Source organism: Ambystoma mexicanum, chromosome 1p (assembly GCF_040938575.1).
Source record: "Ambystoma mexicanum isolate Mex_15411 chromosome 1p, UKY_AmexF1_1, whole genome shotgun sequence".
Lineage (NCBI taxonomy): Eukaryota > Metazoa > Chordata > Amphibia > Caudata > Ambystomatidae > Ambystoma > Ambystoma mexicanum.
In genome coordinates, this window is record NC_090921.1 from 455681811 (window position 1) to 455699511 (window position 17701).

A 17701-nucleotide genomic window follows, 5' to 3' on the forward strand; every position below is an offset into this window, starting at 1 on the left:
CAAAGGTGATGTCTAAGCCGATCCACACATAAGCAATGCAGATTTATGAAAAGACATAATAGTAACAACGGAGCTTTGTTGGAAGTCTTGCATGTGCACTGTAGTGAGGATGAGGCGAAAGCTCAGTTCATCAATGAACAAAAAGCTTTCTACCGCTTATGCTGGGACTATCTGGGGCCTACACTGGAAAGTTTCAATGAGAGAAGTTTCCGGTTAATTTCCAATGCAAACGTTTGCACGTCATTTAAGGCCATACCGTCCAAAAGGTTCAAATTGAGCAGAGGTACACAGCAAGACTGCTTTCTATCCCCATTTCAGTTCTGCATACCTTTGGAATCTCTTTTAGTTGCCTTCTGATAGATTCCGCTTATTTGGGGTGCACCATAGACAAACAAAAGTCATGGATTATGCAATGATGTGATGGTCTCTATGCCTAGTCAAAACACCTTGCTTCAGCCTTTCTTGGTAATGCTCACAGACTTTGGTAATTTCTCAGGAAAGAATGAGCATGCAGATTTCTAAAATATGATTTAGAGTGCATTTGCAAGTTAGTGGTTTTAAAATGGCTAGGATTTGGGTACTGTGTCTGGAGGTGGAACTGGTCAGATGTTTTGAATATTATGAAAATACTGCAAAGAGGTAAAGAGATAACACCTGAATTTATCACTTTGGGTGAAAACTAACTGAAAATGGTTGCAATCCCCAAAATGTACCTGCATATCTGGCATGCTAGCCTTAGTGTCATCAGAGGAGGACAATGAGAGATGTGTGGATGGCCCATATTGCAGAAGAATATTTGAAAGGGGGTTTGTGGCTTCCCTAGGCTGAGAAAGAAGAATCATAGGTGGGATCAATTGCATGTGCCAGGTATTGGTTATAAGAAATTGAGATGGCGGCATGATGTAGTTAGAAGAGAGCTATGCACAACCTTAAAGGCATTTCTTAACGCACTGTCCAAAGGCAGAGTTGTTCACCCTAGCACAAGAATTAACTTAGGCTAGTGCACTTCTAACGCCCATGCTGAAAGTTAATTTTCTGTTAGTGACGGATGTATGGTTGGGTACTGGAGTGAAAACATTACAATATTTGAAATTCAAATATAAGCTTCAGAAGGAAAACCATTTTTTTTGAGGAACTCCATCTCTCATGAGCTACCTCCAGGACCCACAACCTACCTGAGGTTTAAAACTACTGCAAACTTGTGTGCCAGGTAGGGACACTCAGTTATATACTCACCTCTGGATCTTGCAGGACCGCAAGACCGGGAAAGCATATAAATAGCAAATGCAATCTTAATGTCCCATACACTATGGAGCTCAGTGGGTAGGACAATTACTGGCCTGCAGCCAAGATGTTTCAGAAATCAAGGAGCAACTCTGATCTATGTGTTTTGGGGCTGTACTCTAGTTAAGACCATCAGGGAGGGGCTTTTGAGCAGATTACGATGGTGGAGAGGGTCAAGGTCCCATTTGAACTGTTACATTTTTAACTTCAACTTGATCCACAAGTTCTACCACCTTTACAGTAGATGCCAAGCTATGGATATATAGCACGGGCCCTGTGCTAAAAAAAATAGTGCTGCAACTGTGGAAGACTGACTGATGCCTTAAGGTTGAAGACTGGATTACAGATCTGATTCAATTGTCTAACCCAAGTATAACAGAAGGGAAAAAGGTTTACTACTACTGAAACCCTTTGCTCTGGGCTTGCTCTGTGTACGTTGACCCTAGATGGTAGGGGGTGGGGGGGGGGGGGGTCATGCAGAGGTATTGTACAATTGTCACCTGGACCCTCTAATGTTTCAGAAACCTAAGGGTGTATATATGGAGTGCCTGAGTAGTAAGGGCTTTTCATGAACCCTCGAGCTAGACATTTACTCAAAACACAGAATGGAAAAATTATAAGTTACTCACCGTAGTGACTAACATACTCTTAGTCCTTAGTCCCCTTTCCTCCATGCAGCATGGGCGTCCCTTCCAAGGGACGGGAGGCAGAACCTTTTTCACCAGAAAAAAACCTTCCCCTTTAAATTTAGAGGCGCGCAGGGGTGCTGCCCTGACTCCGCCCTCTGGCGCCACACCTCAGTCCCCAGTGACGCGTCGACAATAGATTTAACATTGCCTAATTACACCAGTATTATTAAGGGGGAGGGGGGTGAAATGGTGGGACATATGGAGGAAAGGGGACCAAGGACTAAGAGTAGGTTAGTCACTACGGTGAGTAATTTATTATTACTCTTACGTCCTGTCCCCTGTCCTCCATACTGAATGGGCGATGACAAATGAATGTAGCCCAAGGGTGGAGAGGAGAAACTCCTTAAGCAAATAGGTTCCCGAGAACTGCCTGTCCGAAAGCTGAATCCGAGCTAGAGCTAGCATCGGAACAGTAATACTTGCAGAAAGCTGAGGGAGTAGCCCAAGTGGCCGCCCTGCTTATAACTTGCCAAGGGCCATGGCGCTGGAACGCGCTGGCTGCTGCCTTGACCCTTACTGCATGGGTGTGCATGTTCGCCGGAAGCAGCTATTGCAGCCCCTCGTATGCTTCTTTGATGGCCGACACGATTCAACGGGATATAGAGGCCTTGGAGGCCAGATAGCCTGGTCGTGCACCTCCGAAAGTGACAAACAGGGCATCTGATTTGCAGAAGTCCTTGGTCCTGTAAAGGTAGAATTTCAGGGCACGCCTGACATCCATGCAGTGCAGAACTCTGTGCCTCATCCTTTGGTTCAGCAAAAAAACGTAGGCAGGACTATTTCCTCGTTCAAATGGAAAGCAGACGGCACCTTAGGCAGAAATGCTGGGTGTGTCCGCAGGACTACTTTGTCCTTGTAAAAGGTAGAATTTGGTTCTGAGGCGACCAGCACCTGGATTTCGCTGACTCAGAGGCGAGGCAGACTAGTAAGGCCGTCTTAATGGTGACCACTGGCTGAAACGGTTTGTGCACCAGGGCACCCAAGACTATATTCAGGCCCCACACAGGGTGTAGCCTCTTGATGGGCGGGTAGAGCCTTGCAAGCCCCGTCAAATGTTTGACAATCTGATTAGAGGAGAAGACCCCACCCCTCCCCCTCCCCCTCCCCCTCTGTATTCCTGTAAACCCTGATGGCTGTGAGGTAAGTGCAACAGGTGCCCACCTGCACGCCTGAGTGGGCGAGGTGTGTCGAGAAGAGCACGTCTTTCAGAGTACATGCCAGAGGGTCGATTTCCTTCGAGCCTGCCCAGTGACAGAACCTGGTCCATTTACTTTGGTACTGGGCCCTGGTAGCCTTGCTCCTAGCACCCTGTAGGATTTCCAGATTAGCCTGTGAGAGGCTGAGGTGCCTTAGCGTTACCTGCTCCGGAACCATGCCGTGAGGGCTAGTTTCTGTGTTGTGGGGTGCATGACTCTGCCCCCTACAGCGCCGGAAGACGTGCTGGGCCCGTCGGAAGGTGAATTGGAGGCATCTCCGAGAGGCTGAGTAGATCCGGGGACACGGCCTGGCCGGCCACCAGGGAGCCATTAGAATGATATTGAGCTGGTGAGACTCCATCTTGCAAATCACATTGTGAATCAGCAGAGTGGGCGGGAAGGCGTATGCTGTCATGCCGTTCCACTGAATCCGAAATGCGTCGCACAGGGAGCCGGGGCCCAGTCACTGCCAGGAAGCAAACTGAGGACACTTCTTGTTGTGCCAGGTAGCAAAGAGATCCACCTGGGGGCGACCCCATCTGTTGAAGATCTCGTGAATAACAAGGTCATTTAGCTGCCACTTGTAATTGTCCATTCCCAACCTGCTGAGCCTGTCTGCCTCCAGGGTTGGATTCCCCCAGAAGGTGGTCTGCCGAGTTGTGGTATTCCTGCTCCTGTCGAGTCCAGGTGCCATGGGCCGAGAGATCGTCCAGGGTGGCTACCCAGCCCTCAAACGAGGAGTCGGTGGTGATGGTGACCTGCGGGGTGGGAGACCGGAATGGCTTGCACCTCCATAGGTTGCTGTCCCTGGAACACCATGTGAGGTCCGGGCGGAGAGATGGAGGAACACTGATCATCTCGGGATTGAGAGCCCCGCTCCTGGTTCCATGAAGCCACGAAGTGCAGCTGAATCCTCGTGTGTGGGACGGCTAACCGGACCGCAGCCAATAGACCAAGGAGATGCTGGTACCACCAGGCCGAGGTCACCTCTCGGCTGAGGAAGTGAGTTGTGGCTCTCCTGATGTATGCGATCTTGTCCTCTAACGGAAACACCTTCTCGGAGTATGTTTCCCAGGTGAGGCCCAAGAATGTCTGCCTGGGCTGCAGCTACGACTTCTTGAGATTGAGCGAAAAGCCCAGATTGTGCACTGTGTTCATAAGGTAATGGGAAGACTGGTGAATCACTTCCGGAGATGTATCCCCAACGAGCCAGTCGTTGAGGTATGGTTAGATGTGGAGGCCCTGCGCTCGGAGGAGGGCAGCCACAGTACTCATGAGTCTGGTAAAGACCCTGGGGGCCGAGCTGAGGCCAAAACGAAGGACCTTGTATTGGATATTGTAGCCCATGATCCTGAACCGTAGGAAAGAATGATGGGGCTGCCAAATCGGGACGTGTAGGTATGCGTCCTTCAGATCCAGGGAGCACATCCAGTCTCACCCCGTACAACGTCTCCGCTATAAAAGCCGGCATAATCATCTTGAATTTTTGTAGAGGTGAGGAGAGGTTGAGGGTGGAAAGGTCCAGCACAACTCTCAGGCCCACCTGGTTCTTTTTCTGAATTGCGAAAATCCTGGAGTAAAAGCCAAAGCCTCGCTGGGAGGCTGGGACTTCCTCCATGGCCTGGCTCTCTACGAGCAAGCGGATCTCTGCCAGAAGAGTTACTGTCCCAACTTGAGGGAGGGGAGGAGGAAGGAGAGGCTGGGATGGGTAGGCGGTACCCTGTGGATACTATGGAGAGGATCCAGGGGTCCGCGAAATTCTGGTGCCAGAAATGTGCGTGGAGAGCAAGCCTGCCCCCCACTGGAGACAAGTGAACCCGAAGGGGCGTGTCATGCCTGCTTTCCCTCAGAGGCTGTGGCGGAGGAGGGGGACTGGAAAAAGCCCATACTCTTTCCCCCCAGCCCTTTTTGATTGCTTGCGCCGATTTGGAGTCGGCGAGCAGTGCGGCTGCCTGGACCTCCGTTCCTGGAATCCGCAGAACCCTCCGTACATACGCCCCTTGTCGGAGCGCTGTGACTGGGTGTACGATTTGCGCATGGTCTTTGTCAAGATGGATAAAGGCTTGGCTGTTTGTGACCTGTTTTTCTTTTTGTCCAGCTCCTCGTTCGTTGTGGAGCGGAAGAGAATACCCCCCCCCTTCGAACGGAAGATCTAAGATGCATTCCTGGATGTCTGGGTTGAATTTCGTTGCACGGAGCCATGCTGTCCTTCTCATGTCCATGGGGATACAAATGGAACGGCCAGAGGTGTCAACATGGGCCACAGTGGAATCCATGAGGTCCTGCACCACCAGCTTGGTCCCAGCCAGTGCCGCCTTGAAACGTGATTGGCTCTGCGCAGGGAGTTCTGGGAGGCAGTCAGCAATTTCCCGCCATAACCTCTGGTTGGCAGCAGCCAGCATGGGATCGGCGTTGGCCGGACGAAGATGCAATGACGCATTGGAATACAGCTTCTTCCCATAAGCCTCCAAGATCTTCTCCTCCTCCTTGCTTAGCAGCGTCGCAGAGGAGGAAGCCGAGGACAAGTGAGGCTTGGAGTATAATGATGCCGCAGCGATCACCATGTAGTATGGCTGAGGTTGGCCGATAGCAAGAGTGTATCCCCATTCATCTGCTTGTACTTGGCGTCCAGGCATCGACTGACCGGCTGAGCAGAGTGGGGCTTGAGCCAACCCTTTTTGGCCAGGGAGACTACATTGGTCTGCAGTGAAATTCCTGTTTTGGCAGATGGCCGCCGTGTGAGGACTTCAGGAAGGACCACCCCCCTCTGCCGGTTGCTTGACCTCGGGTTGAGGTAGGCCCATGTACTCTGCCAGCTCTGCCAGATGTTCATGGAAGGCCCGGGCTGACAAGTGTGTGTCAGGGTCCTCCTCCTAATCCATGTCCTGAGGGTCAGGAGGGTCCTGCGTCAGTGGGGGGAGTAGTGGGAGCCGGCGGCTGGGGTACCAGGACCGGAGCCGGAGGCTGTGGGGGAGGCTGGTATGGAACTGTCAGAGGAATCGGCTGGGAGGCCCGAGGCAGGGGCTGCACCGGCAGAGGAGCCTGAGGTGCTGGAAGCATTGGAGGGAGCACGTCCCTGATGGCATTCCTGAGGAGAACCCCCATCCGAGGGGACTTCATGAGCCCGAGGAACCTCTCAAAGAACCAGTCTTCATAGGCCAGAGGAGTGGTAGGGGATATAGACGGGGTAGCAGGAGCCTGCTGGAGCCGCTGCATACCCTGCCCATTTGGATGCAGCAGGAACCTGCCCTGCGCAAAAAGAATAGGCTGTAGGCCATGTACCTGGTTGAGGGCTATCCCACCTTGACACTCATTCCTCGCCAAACTCCTGGAATGGCATAGAACGGGTGCAGATGTCTGGTACGGCGGCCATTTTGTCAAGCCGTCTGCCGAGTGCCTGTGTCGTGTTGGTCGTCTCATTGAGCCCTGCCTTCTCCAAGACTCTTGAGTGTGGATCACGAGGCCAACCTCGCTTCTCGGGCCTAGACCCGGTAGGTGAGACACCCGGGGGCCGGAAGAGCTGTGTTTAGGCGTACCCTCGGGCGTATTGCCGGTACAAGAAAAGAGCACCTCAGGTGAAGACCCAGTACGAGAACCTTCCGGTCCCTCAACACTGTCACCAGAAGGATCCGAAGATCACTTGACCTGTAGGCCAGTAGCCTTGGTGCACGTGATGGTACGAGGACCTGAGCAGTGCCTGTCGCGCGGGGGGAGTCCTTGGGAAGGAGTCTCCCTTGCAGGGTGCGAAGGAAAATAGAAGCCCTACCTTTGACCTGGATTGATGTTTCACGAAGTCCTTGAGGTCCCCTGGAGGCGACTTCTGTAAGAGCTCCTTCCACCTAACTAGTCTGTTCTTCAGAGACCTCGATGACAGGGCATTGCACGCTGTACACGCTTGCCAACCATGGTCTGGGCCAAGGCAACGTAGGCAAAGGGCGTGGGGGTCTGAAGTTGGGCAGAGCTCATCACAGGATAAACACCGGCTGAACCCTGTTTAAGTCGACATGGGCTGGGGAGGAGCGTGACACCTAAGGACCGAGTACCTGTATGATTAAAGACAAAAAAAGACCGAAGAAGTCTCTGCGCGTGGACTTACATGGCCAGAGCCAAACCCAGGAGCGCTGGTGAATTTGGCCGGTTCCCATTGATGCGTAAAAGGAGACTGGGGTGTGGCGCAAAAGGGCCAAGTCAGGGCAGAGCATGCACCCAGGGCCACACCCCCGTGCGCCTCTAAATGTAAAGAGGAAGGTTTTTTTCTGGTGAAAAAGGTTCCGTCTCCAGTCCCTTGGAAGGGACGCCCATGCAGTATGGAGGAAAGGGGACGAGACGGGACGTAAGAGTATGTTATTTATTTTATATCCAAACCATGAACATTGAACAATGTGGAGCATAGCTAGAAACAATTATAGACCAGTTCCCATTAAGTCAGTTGTTCCAGGAGACTCAATATTGTACGTTTTAGTAACACTGATAACCTTTCTGCAGTTCTATCCCAGGACTACAAATTTGAGTGTTCCTTTCAGAGTCTTAGATCCAGGGCGTTGTTCGAAGATTAATAAGATTATGCCAAAGGGAAACCCACCATGCTCTGACAATTTGCGGGGAAACAATAGTGAGGTATTAAGGGAAGGAAGAACGGAATTCTATGCAAAATAATAAAGCATGCTCACAACTGGAGCCTGAGGCGGGTGCAGTTGACCAGAAAAACAAACATTGGTGCATTCTTAGTTACTTTGGCATGGGTATAGCAAGGTCACGGTTAACCTTATTTTACTGCGTAGAAATCTGTTTGACCAGATCTCTCTAGCCAGCAGTCTTTCAGCTCCTGGTGTCCCAAAGTGCTTGTGCCTCTTCCTACTTCAGGTAGGCACAGTCGCACATTTCCATAATTTAATACTCTGGATTACATGGCAGTGCAAGCCGACCACTCTGTTGTCATTTCAATGCATTGCCCATTGGCCCGTCTTCTTTTACCACATAGGTGGTATCACCAACCGGATTGCAGAAGTGACACTGAGCAATGATTCAGCAGCCTCCGTAACGGACTGGGCAGGTGGACTGAGGGACAACCTTCAGGAGGCAATCTGGTGGACAGTTGGGATCTCGATTTGTGGCTCCAAGAGATGAATCTAGGCCTGAAAGGGTTTTCCAAAGAGGCACTGTGCTCTAAATCAGCCCTCAACTGTCTACTTCCTTTTCTGCCTCGTCTGTCAGGCGTGGGGGGTGCTTGAAACTTTTACATTCAGCACTGGAACTCTCTTTTTCTATATATTTTGAAACAGTGCACGGGTGTGAGACCTGTTGAGGGGCTCAGCAGTAGTTATCAGTTCTTTTTTTAAATTCTTCTCCTCATATCTTCATTCATAATCCAAACACTTAATGTACATATCTCGTACCAACATGAAATATATGCCTACGCAGCAGCAGCTCTCACACAGCAGGCTGAGATCTTAGATGACCCCCATTTACACAAAAGTTAACACCCTCCAAATCCAAGTAAATCAATGCCCCAGATCTGTTAAGGCCTGGTGAAAGAATATGATTCATGACTTGCAACCTCCTAGTTGATGGAAGGGGGCAGGATTATGCTGAGGGCATGGCAACCCAGAGAGAAGCGTCTGTGCGCCTGTGTGTGAAGCTATTCCGGCCTGCATGGTATGCCTGACAGAACTACAGTATCTGGAGGATTGGAGACTGGATCCTCTTTTCCGGTCGCTGGCTGGCTGAGATCTCGCTCAGCTGCTTGATTCCCGTTTATCAGATAGATAATCGACCGATCAGATGTAGATTTCAGCTGCACCTCTTCAGCGATTAGCAGAATGTGATTTGAATTAAGTATTTTGCACTTTTGTCAGCCTTCTTATTGTACCCTTGAACACTGACATCAGGAAAATGATGGTCCACAATGCAGATCTAAGATTTACATTTGTCTCCTAGTTTTCTAATGTCTCTCCACCCCAAATTTGGATCAAGACAATCTCCATTTTACAGGGCATCGCATCCAACTGTTCCAACGCATCCTCTCCAAGCTTGGCTACAACCTCAACCACATGTTTCACCCGTAACACCTTGGCCTTCCCAATCAACCCCTCAACAAAGGCACCCCCCACCACTTCATCTTAGCCCACCACCTCCTTTCTTTCCCTGCCACACACAGGCAAAACAATTTCAAACTGGCTCCTCGTCTAGATGAGGTCAAGTCTCCTCTGCTCGGCATCTTTTGGTCCCATACTTTCTTCAGTGAGCAGGCCTTTGTGGCCTACAACTCCACTAACTGCCTACATTACCCAAAACACATTTCTACTCCCTACACACTCCTGCTCACCCCTATAATGTGCCCCTGCTGAACAACGCCACCTCCTCCGTCCTCATTATCCATCTGCCCTACCTCTACGTTTCTGGTCTGTCAAACAACCTCACTGCGAAAATCCTACAGGTTTCACAACACACTTACTCCACATTAGACATCCATAAGGCCTAGCATATTAAGATCCTACCCCCCACCCCCCACTTGCGGCCATCAACAACATTCACTGCAGCTCTCCCAACCCAGAGGCCTCCCTTCTACCATTGTACTTACAGGTTAATTGGCGATTCCTACATTCTCTCATCACGAGTTGTCTGCATCTGCCTCTCCCTCCATCCTACTTCCAGTCCCCAGCTCCACCAGCCTTTCCCCGAGTCTCACACTGCCACACCATTATTATTGGCAGAAAGGTACTTTACAAAACTCCTTAGCTTAAAGGTGACCATGACAGTGCTACTAAGTCGCTAGTGCAAGTCTCCCACACCCTTGTGCTCATTGCCACATTTAAAGATACCTAAGGCATGGCTGTAGGCCTGTTAATCTGGACTCTATACACTATCCCCCTTTTCCTTTGGTTTCTCCTACCCCTATTCGCCAACGACAACCAGATGCATGTCCCACCCTCCCCCAGATTTCTCTTCACATAATCCGAAGTCTCTCAACAAATCCCTCACTGGATGGCACCTGGATTATCTATACATGAGACGGAGGTCTGAGTAATTTACCTACCTGCTCCTAAATCACAACCTATTTGCCTCTCCCTTGACCCAAATCACCTCACACCATCATGATATATGATATGACATTAATAATGCGCCTATACACAAGTGTTTCAACGCGTGACGAGGCAATGGAGGGGGAACAGAGGGAAGACAGACAACGATTTACTAGGCCAGGTGAGATTGAGATTGCGCAAGTGCAGGAGAGGGGGGAAAGTGTGGGTAGGGAGGAGGGGGCAGGGCAATACATAGGATCAACAGTAAAAAAGACGAATAAATAAAAACAGTAGGTAAAAGTGCAGCCAGCTAGTGGCAAGTGCCGGGGTAAGTGCAGACATGCAGGGGAGGGGGGAAAGGATCCCAACCATGGAGACCTCCAAACACAAACTCAAGCTCCAGCAAAACACTGGAATTATTATAGCCAACTCCACCTACTATTTACCTAAGTCCCTGATTAGCCCCAAGCAGTATTGAATATTGCTCAAGACGCCCTTTGGGCATCCTAGCATTACCACTACTCTGCCACAAAAGTATTCAACCTTGCAACCAGCACTCTTTACAGCCCATAAGGGCTGATACAGTGCACTACCTTCACATTTGACCCTTAAGTATAACAAAAAAACATTGCCCTTTAACTAGCACCCTCCATATCCTGTTACTCAGCATCTTGCACCCTCCACTCTTCAGCCATTCCCCTCAAAGTATTTGTGCAACACCCACCTTGTGGACTACCCCCCCCCCCCCATCAGCTTTTGCGTGCCTTAGTCATCTACACAAACTCCTTACCACAATAAAGGCCATAACTGCTAATCAATCATACAAAATTCCTCTCAAACAAGTAATTCCCCCATTCAATTCCACCATATCACAGCTCCCCTGTGATGCCCAGCTCTCTCCACTTCCTACTCATCACTGCAAAACGCGAGCTATAATATAATCCTGTAATATTCCATGGTGTAATCATTGCTGTACAGCATATGTCCAAGTTACATACACATGTAACATTTGAACACCCTCACTCACAAGCAGGATTGCTTATAAATTGCACTACCTTAATTTAAAGCATCATTTCACAGTACTGCAAAGAGATCGATTGATCCAGTTGTAAGGTGTTTCCATTATGAAAGCCATGCCCTCAAATAATTAAAATAAAATGTCTTTTGTTCATATCCAGTTACTCGAAATGTGGTGAAATTACAAACCAACCGCTTTCAAAGCACTTCATCACAACTCCCAGCAAAGTTTCAAATTGTACAATTTTGTGTGAAATAATACAGACCAGGCTGCCGATAACTATTTGAAATATTGTTTGTAAGAATGGAATTTAAGTTGTAATGTCCACGGCTGATACTGGGAGCTCTGGGCCAGACAGATGACTTACTGTAGCAGTCTGAGCAAAGTACCAGTGGATAAAAAGATCTCTCAAATCCATAACTCTAGGTCTTTTTGCACATTATCATTGTTAGCAACTGGTTCACAATTCCTCCAACTTACATAGTTAGAAATGTAAGGCCTCATCCCCACAGATGTCACCATTTCAAAATGAACAAAGTGGGCTACAGGAAAGAATATGACAGACAACTAAGGGGGTTGGGAGAAGAGTGTTTGTTCATTTCTAATACCACAGAGAAAGATGGGAATCTATTCTGCACAAGGGAGGCGAGGAGAAAAGACCAGAGAAACAATGGAAGGTAGTTGGGGCACAGAGGTGGTCCACGAAGGCATCAATGATGGCCCAAGGCAAACAACAATCATTAGGATCATTGGACTAGAGGAATCTGAGGGCGTCCTCCCTTCTTTCCCCAACATAACCTTCCCCCATGTGGCCAGGGAAAGGCTGTCGCTATCTGATCCTGACCCCGGGGGTGGATAAGCGAGGGAGGATCACCTGTGTGGAGGAGACTTGGAGAGTGGGGATGAGGCACCCTTGGGTGAGACACAGTATCCACCATTTTCCTTTTCTGATTAATCCAATGCCCCCCCCGCACCTCTTCTCCCAGGCCATTGTAGGTTTTTACCAATCCGTTTCCTATCTTTTACATGACTTATCTCTCAGTGAAGACCACTTTAGTACTGGGACGAGGAAGACACACCAGAGCCATATATCACACACGCACCAACACCACTTTAGTACTGGGACGCGGAAGATGCAACAAAGACCGACAACAGACTATAGAAATAACTCTCTGCAGTCTAGTTGTCAAATGCCTAATCCAGCTGGCAGGTTATTTAAAGGGCCAGTGCTGAAAACAGAGGAAGGTGAAGGAGAGAAGGCAGGTGAAAGCGAGAGCCTGAGAAGTCCAGAGAAGCCGGAGCTGAATGCAGAGCAAGTGCAGCGGAAAGCAGCCCGGAGCACGAAAGCTCTGCAGAGGAAAGCTGGTGCTTCCCTCCGAACTGGAGAAGCATCTGGAGAGGCCGGCTGAGAGCCGGAGGAGCACCGCCGAACGGACCGCAGCAGAGAAGGAGGTGGTGGTGTCACAGGGGCAGTGAGGTGCATCAGCCATAGCGTCGGGCGAGAAAGAAGCTGCCTGTGAGGCCGCGGGAGGACTGGCAGGACAGAGGACGCTCCCGGATACACAAGTGCTGCTGCCCCACACGGATTTGGGTTGTTTGACTGTGGTACAATTGTTCGTGGCAGAATTGACCGAAGTTAATTTTGCCGAGAATGCCATTTTACGGCAGCCAAACACACCAAACACATGTCTCCACAATTCCCCAGTACACCCCCCCCATGCCCCTTACTTACCTTTTCTCAGATCGCCGCCTCTCCTGACCCTGCAGCATCAGTTCCTTCCCTTTAACTCGGATAGGATCCCTTTTTCTTTTTGTGTTCCCCGCCCCCCGCCACCAATGTTCAGGAAGCAGGGGAAACCTGCGCTACTCCAAGGCCAAAAATACCGAACATGGGGAGTGGGGAACACACCCGCAACCCCCGCTCCACATGTTCAATATTTTTTTTATAAAATCGATCGCATGGTACTGGCCGAAAATCGGTCAAATGTACCATTCAATTTATTATACACACCACCCGGACATGTCATGCAACAACGGTGAGTCTGCCCAGGAGCGCTGGGAGAACCGGCAAAGGTTATAAGGGAATATTTGATTTCTATACGGCAAGCGGATGAAGGAAAGACTAAATACGTGAACTCCCACATTCAAATCAATTTGGGGGAAACTACAGAATAAGTACAACAATGAAGCAATGAATTGTGATAAAACAAATGAAAGTATAAATACAGGCAAAGTGAATTGGCTATAAACTGATATGAAATAAATGCCAATAAGCAAAGTCAAGTAAGCAAGTATAGGTAAATGATTGGGATGAACACTGCCAAGAGTCAAGCATATATTCTAACGATCTCTGAAAGAAATTAAGGATGTATTGACGAGAGTCAAGCGAGCATTGCCAAGAGTCGAGCAGATATTGATGCCCATTGATGACAGAAATGAATGGTTGTGAAAAGTAACCCTGTATGCAAGAGAAACCTGGCCAAAGGGCGTCAGAGGTTACGGATCACAGAAGATTAGAAACAGTGAATAAATATTTCCTGGCAGAAGTGTCTACTGGGAAGCTTATGATGAATTGAGCTAAAGAACTACAAACAGTTTCCTAATAGGAGAGTATATTGGGAAGCCTTTGAGGAATCACAGGAAGCAAAAAACAGTGAATACGTTTCCTAGCAGGAGAGTGCACTGGAAAGTTTATGTTGGTCATTGCAAATAAAAGCTACTATACCAGTGAATGGTGATTAAAGAAGAAACAATAGTGCTTCAAGGGCAAGAGAAAGTAGTAAATCTAACCTTTTTGTGAAGCTGGAACTGTGGTAAGCGATCTTTATAGCAGATGCAAGTATGGTGCCGGTTGCGTGACCTGTAATGGGTGGACCGTGTGGTCCGACAACTGCGCCTAGAATGAATACACCTACCTAGGGAAAAGCCACTTTGTGACTGAATAAAGGAAAACATGTGTAGGTTGAAACTGAGGAATTGAACTTTATAAGCTGGTGAAAGGTAACCAGACTTTAGAGCTGGGAAGTGTCAGAATTGTGTTATTTTGGAACACTGAATATTCTGAAGAATGGTGTTTTGGAACTTTGATAGACTTGAAAGCTAGGGGAAGAGAACCCCTCTTTTGGACAGTCAACTGTTTGAACCTTGGGGAAAGGAAAACCCTTTTCCATCCAAGAGCTGGACGAAGCTCTGAACTTTCATTTGGCCACTTGTTATTTGATGCCGACATCGTTACACATTGTATGCAGTTACAAGGTTTGAAATTGAGATTCGGTGAGCAGGAGTTAAAACCAGCTCTTTGGTGTCTGACATCACCCTGTATGCTGGAGCTGCCACAGAGGAACCAGCAGCTTCCAGACATGCTCCTTTATCTTCTACGGCCATTTTGTATGAGCCATTGTGTTGAAATGTGTATTATGTGTTCTCAATTTTCTTTATTAACATTCTCAAATACTCAAAGTTGTCACATTTATGTGTTTGGAAAGCACCAGTTGGCCCTAGAAGCAGCCAAAAGTAGTAGCTATTGGATTCAAGCTCTACTATGCTAGAAGCAGGAGCTGACTAGCTCCCAACTCCCCACAATTTCAAACCCTGAATTAGATGTGAGGGCAAGTATAGGTTATGGACACAGACATATTTGCTTTGGACTTTCTGATACAGACTATCATTTGTTTTATTTACGAATCACGTGCCACATCTGAAAAGGAAATGAAGACACGCCTGAAAAAGCAAAGCAACACAGCCTCCCTGAAGTTTGATGAGTCATGAAAACGTGCGTTTGGAGGAGAAACTAGTGCAGGAAAACTTGACTGGCAACAGAGCGCCTGACTTGTCACCAATTCTTAAACTTCGTTTCATTTAGGTAGGGAAATCCTACCCAACTATAGGGCAAGTTAGGCAGTTTTCCAACCCTCCATTTTTAGTCAAACATTTGTACTAAAAATCTTATTCAATTGTCTTTGCCATCTTCAGGATGCCTTCACAGATTCCAGAACTGTACATGGGAATAATGTCAAGACGACAAAGATCTGATTGGGCGTCAGGAACTCAACACTCCAGTGTGAGTGCCAATTATGCTTGTGCCTTCCTGTTCAATAACTCCAAGCACATCCAACATGCTTTATCACAAAAAAATATTCACACTAAAAGCTTACTTTAAGCTACAGTACTGTAAGAAAAGGCATAGTATGGACGTACCTGCTGCGGAGAACACTCCACATTGTCCTTTAGTGGACTAGCCGGAGGAGCATCTCCAAGCAAACTACCCGTGTTCTGTGGTTGGCACAGCTTCCTATAAAGCAAAAGAGATGCAGGTCAGATCTGAAAACGAATACATTAGACTTAAGAGTCTTCATCATTTAGCAGCAGGTGTTATTAACTTTCAGCATCAACCTTCAGGAAAAGTTTGGGAGCAGTGGAATAACAGCAGTTCATGTTAACACGACACTGTCTGGTTTCATAGACTACCTGCCACTTACACCTTGGATTTTGCAAGATCTGTGGCTAGTACATGCTTTCCGCTTTGAAAATGTGTACTTGGATCATCATTGTTTTTTAAGCCAACAAGGCATTTGTAGTGTGCCTTCTTGCTTGTAGCCTCAAAGAAAAATAAATGAAAAGGAAAGTAACTAAATTCCCTTAAAGCCACAAACCTCATTTCACCAACAATGGAAATTGGAAAAAAAGGGATTGGAACACAGTTGAGTATTGTTGCGGGGACAGGGAAGGGGGGGGCGGAGGGGCGGGGAGATTAAGTGGAATTCGAAAGACAGTAAGGAAGTTACTTGTAAAACCAGTTCTTCAGCCAGAGAATCTTCATTGAATAAATAAATAGTGAATATCTCCGCCCTCAAGCAGGATTCCAGAACACAAAAACATAGGTGAGGAAACTATCCTCACATGTTAAATATTCAATGCCATCTCATAATAAATATATATGAAAAAGGCATATCTAGCATGAAGAGCTTTTGTTTTGGACAAATTCCCCTCCATAAAAGAAAAGCAGCATGCTTGCACTAAATTTCTACAACCCTTTCCATAGGGAAAAACGAGAAATGACAGTCAGGCAGCCTTCATAGCAGAAGCTAAGCAAAGGCCACTGTGCCCTTAAGGTCACAGGGTGCATCTTCCATGAAGTGGCACAGCGGCAGTCCAAGACAGTAGTTCTGGAAGATGGTAGTAAAATGACCCAGACATTGTCCCAGCATGGAAATGCGAGAACATCTGATTTGGAGGAGTAGAAAGGGGTCAGGGGGAAAGTATGAGGGCATCTAAGGGTGGACATTGAGTCGGAAAATTGAACCAGCAGCTTTGTGCCAAACATCCACCAGTAGGTAGGTAAGCCAACTCCCAAAATCCCAGAAGAATTGTAGTATAGTTAGGGGCTTCTAGATAGACCAAAATACTCGCAGACTGTCCTAAATTAATTGTTAGTCACCGTAGTGACTAACATACTCCTAGTCCTTAATCCCCTTTACTCCATCCTGTATGGGCATACCTCGCGAGGGACGGGACTAGAACCTCTTTTCCACCAGAAAAAGACATTTCCCCTTTAAATGTACTGGCACGCCGGGGCACAGCTTTGGGAGCACCGGCTCCCTTAACCCCCACCCACCGGCGCCACACCTCAGTCCCCTTATGAAGTGTCGGCTGTATTTAAAGTGTAACAACCTCATTTTAGGGGGATGGATGGTGGGACGTATGGAGGAAAGGGGACTAAGGACTAGGAGTATGTTAGTCACTCCGTGAGTAACACTTAACTACTCCTACGTCCCGTCCCCTTTCCTCCATCCAGAATGGGTGATTCCACCAACAACACCCTCGGGAGGAGAGCCTGACCTCTTATGCAAATAGATTGTGCAGCACCCCTTGGCCAAATGCTGCATCAGCCTTGGCACTGGTATCCAAGCAGGAGTGCTTGCAAAACGCTGTAGGCGTAGCCCATGTTGCCACACTGCTGATAACCTGCCAGGGAACGGGCGCTGGAAGGAAACTGTCGTCGCTTTAGCTCTTAGCGCACGCGCATGCATGCCCTGCGGTGGCTCCTTCTGTTGCACATTGCATGCCTCCTGGATAGCCGCTGTCATCCATCGAGCGATGGATGCCTTGGAGGCCTGCTGCCCAAGTCTAGAGTCTCCAAATGTTACAAATAGCGCATCCAAGGAGGATAGCTCAACTGCAACGTGTTCGCCTAGGAAGCAAGATGACACGGAGCAACACAGGTTTAATCCCCGGGTCCGCGCTTAGAAACCTCCGAGTATTGCGCACGTTATGAATAACATATCATCCGTATTAGATGCCCTTCGTTCTTTTCTCCTGACGTCTAGGCAGAGCGTCTTCTCTGCATCTTCCTTGGGGTCCGGGAAGAATATCGGGAGCACAATCTCCTCATTGATATGGACGGACACCACCTTCGGAAGAAATTTGGGGTGTGTGGGGAACACGACCTTGTCCTTGTGGAAACTAGTGTATAGCTCTGAGGAGACTAAAGCC

At 48.3% G+C, this 17701-nt stretch overlaps 1 protein-coding gene across 3 annotated transcripts in view; it reads right to left on the minus strand.

Moving 5' to 3' along the window:
• The window catches only part of ELL (elongation factor for RNA polymerase II), an 869801-nt gene that overhangs the window by 563147 nt on the left and 288953 nt on the right, over positions 1-17701 (minus strand). For all 3 annotated transcript variants that reach the window (XM_069649283.1, XM_069649285.1, XM_069649284.1), the window contains one exon: positions 15407-15500. In XM_069649283.1, the coding sequence (XP_069505384.1) occupies positions 15407-15500 (94 nt within the window). The remainder of the gene's footprint in view (positions 1-15406; positions 15501-17701) is intronic.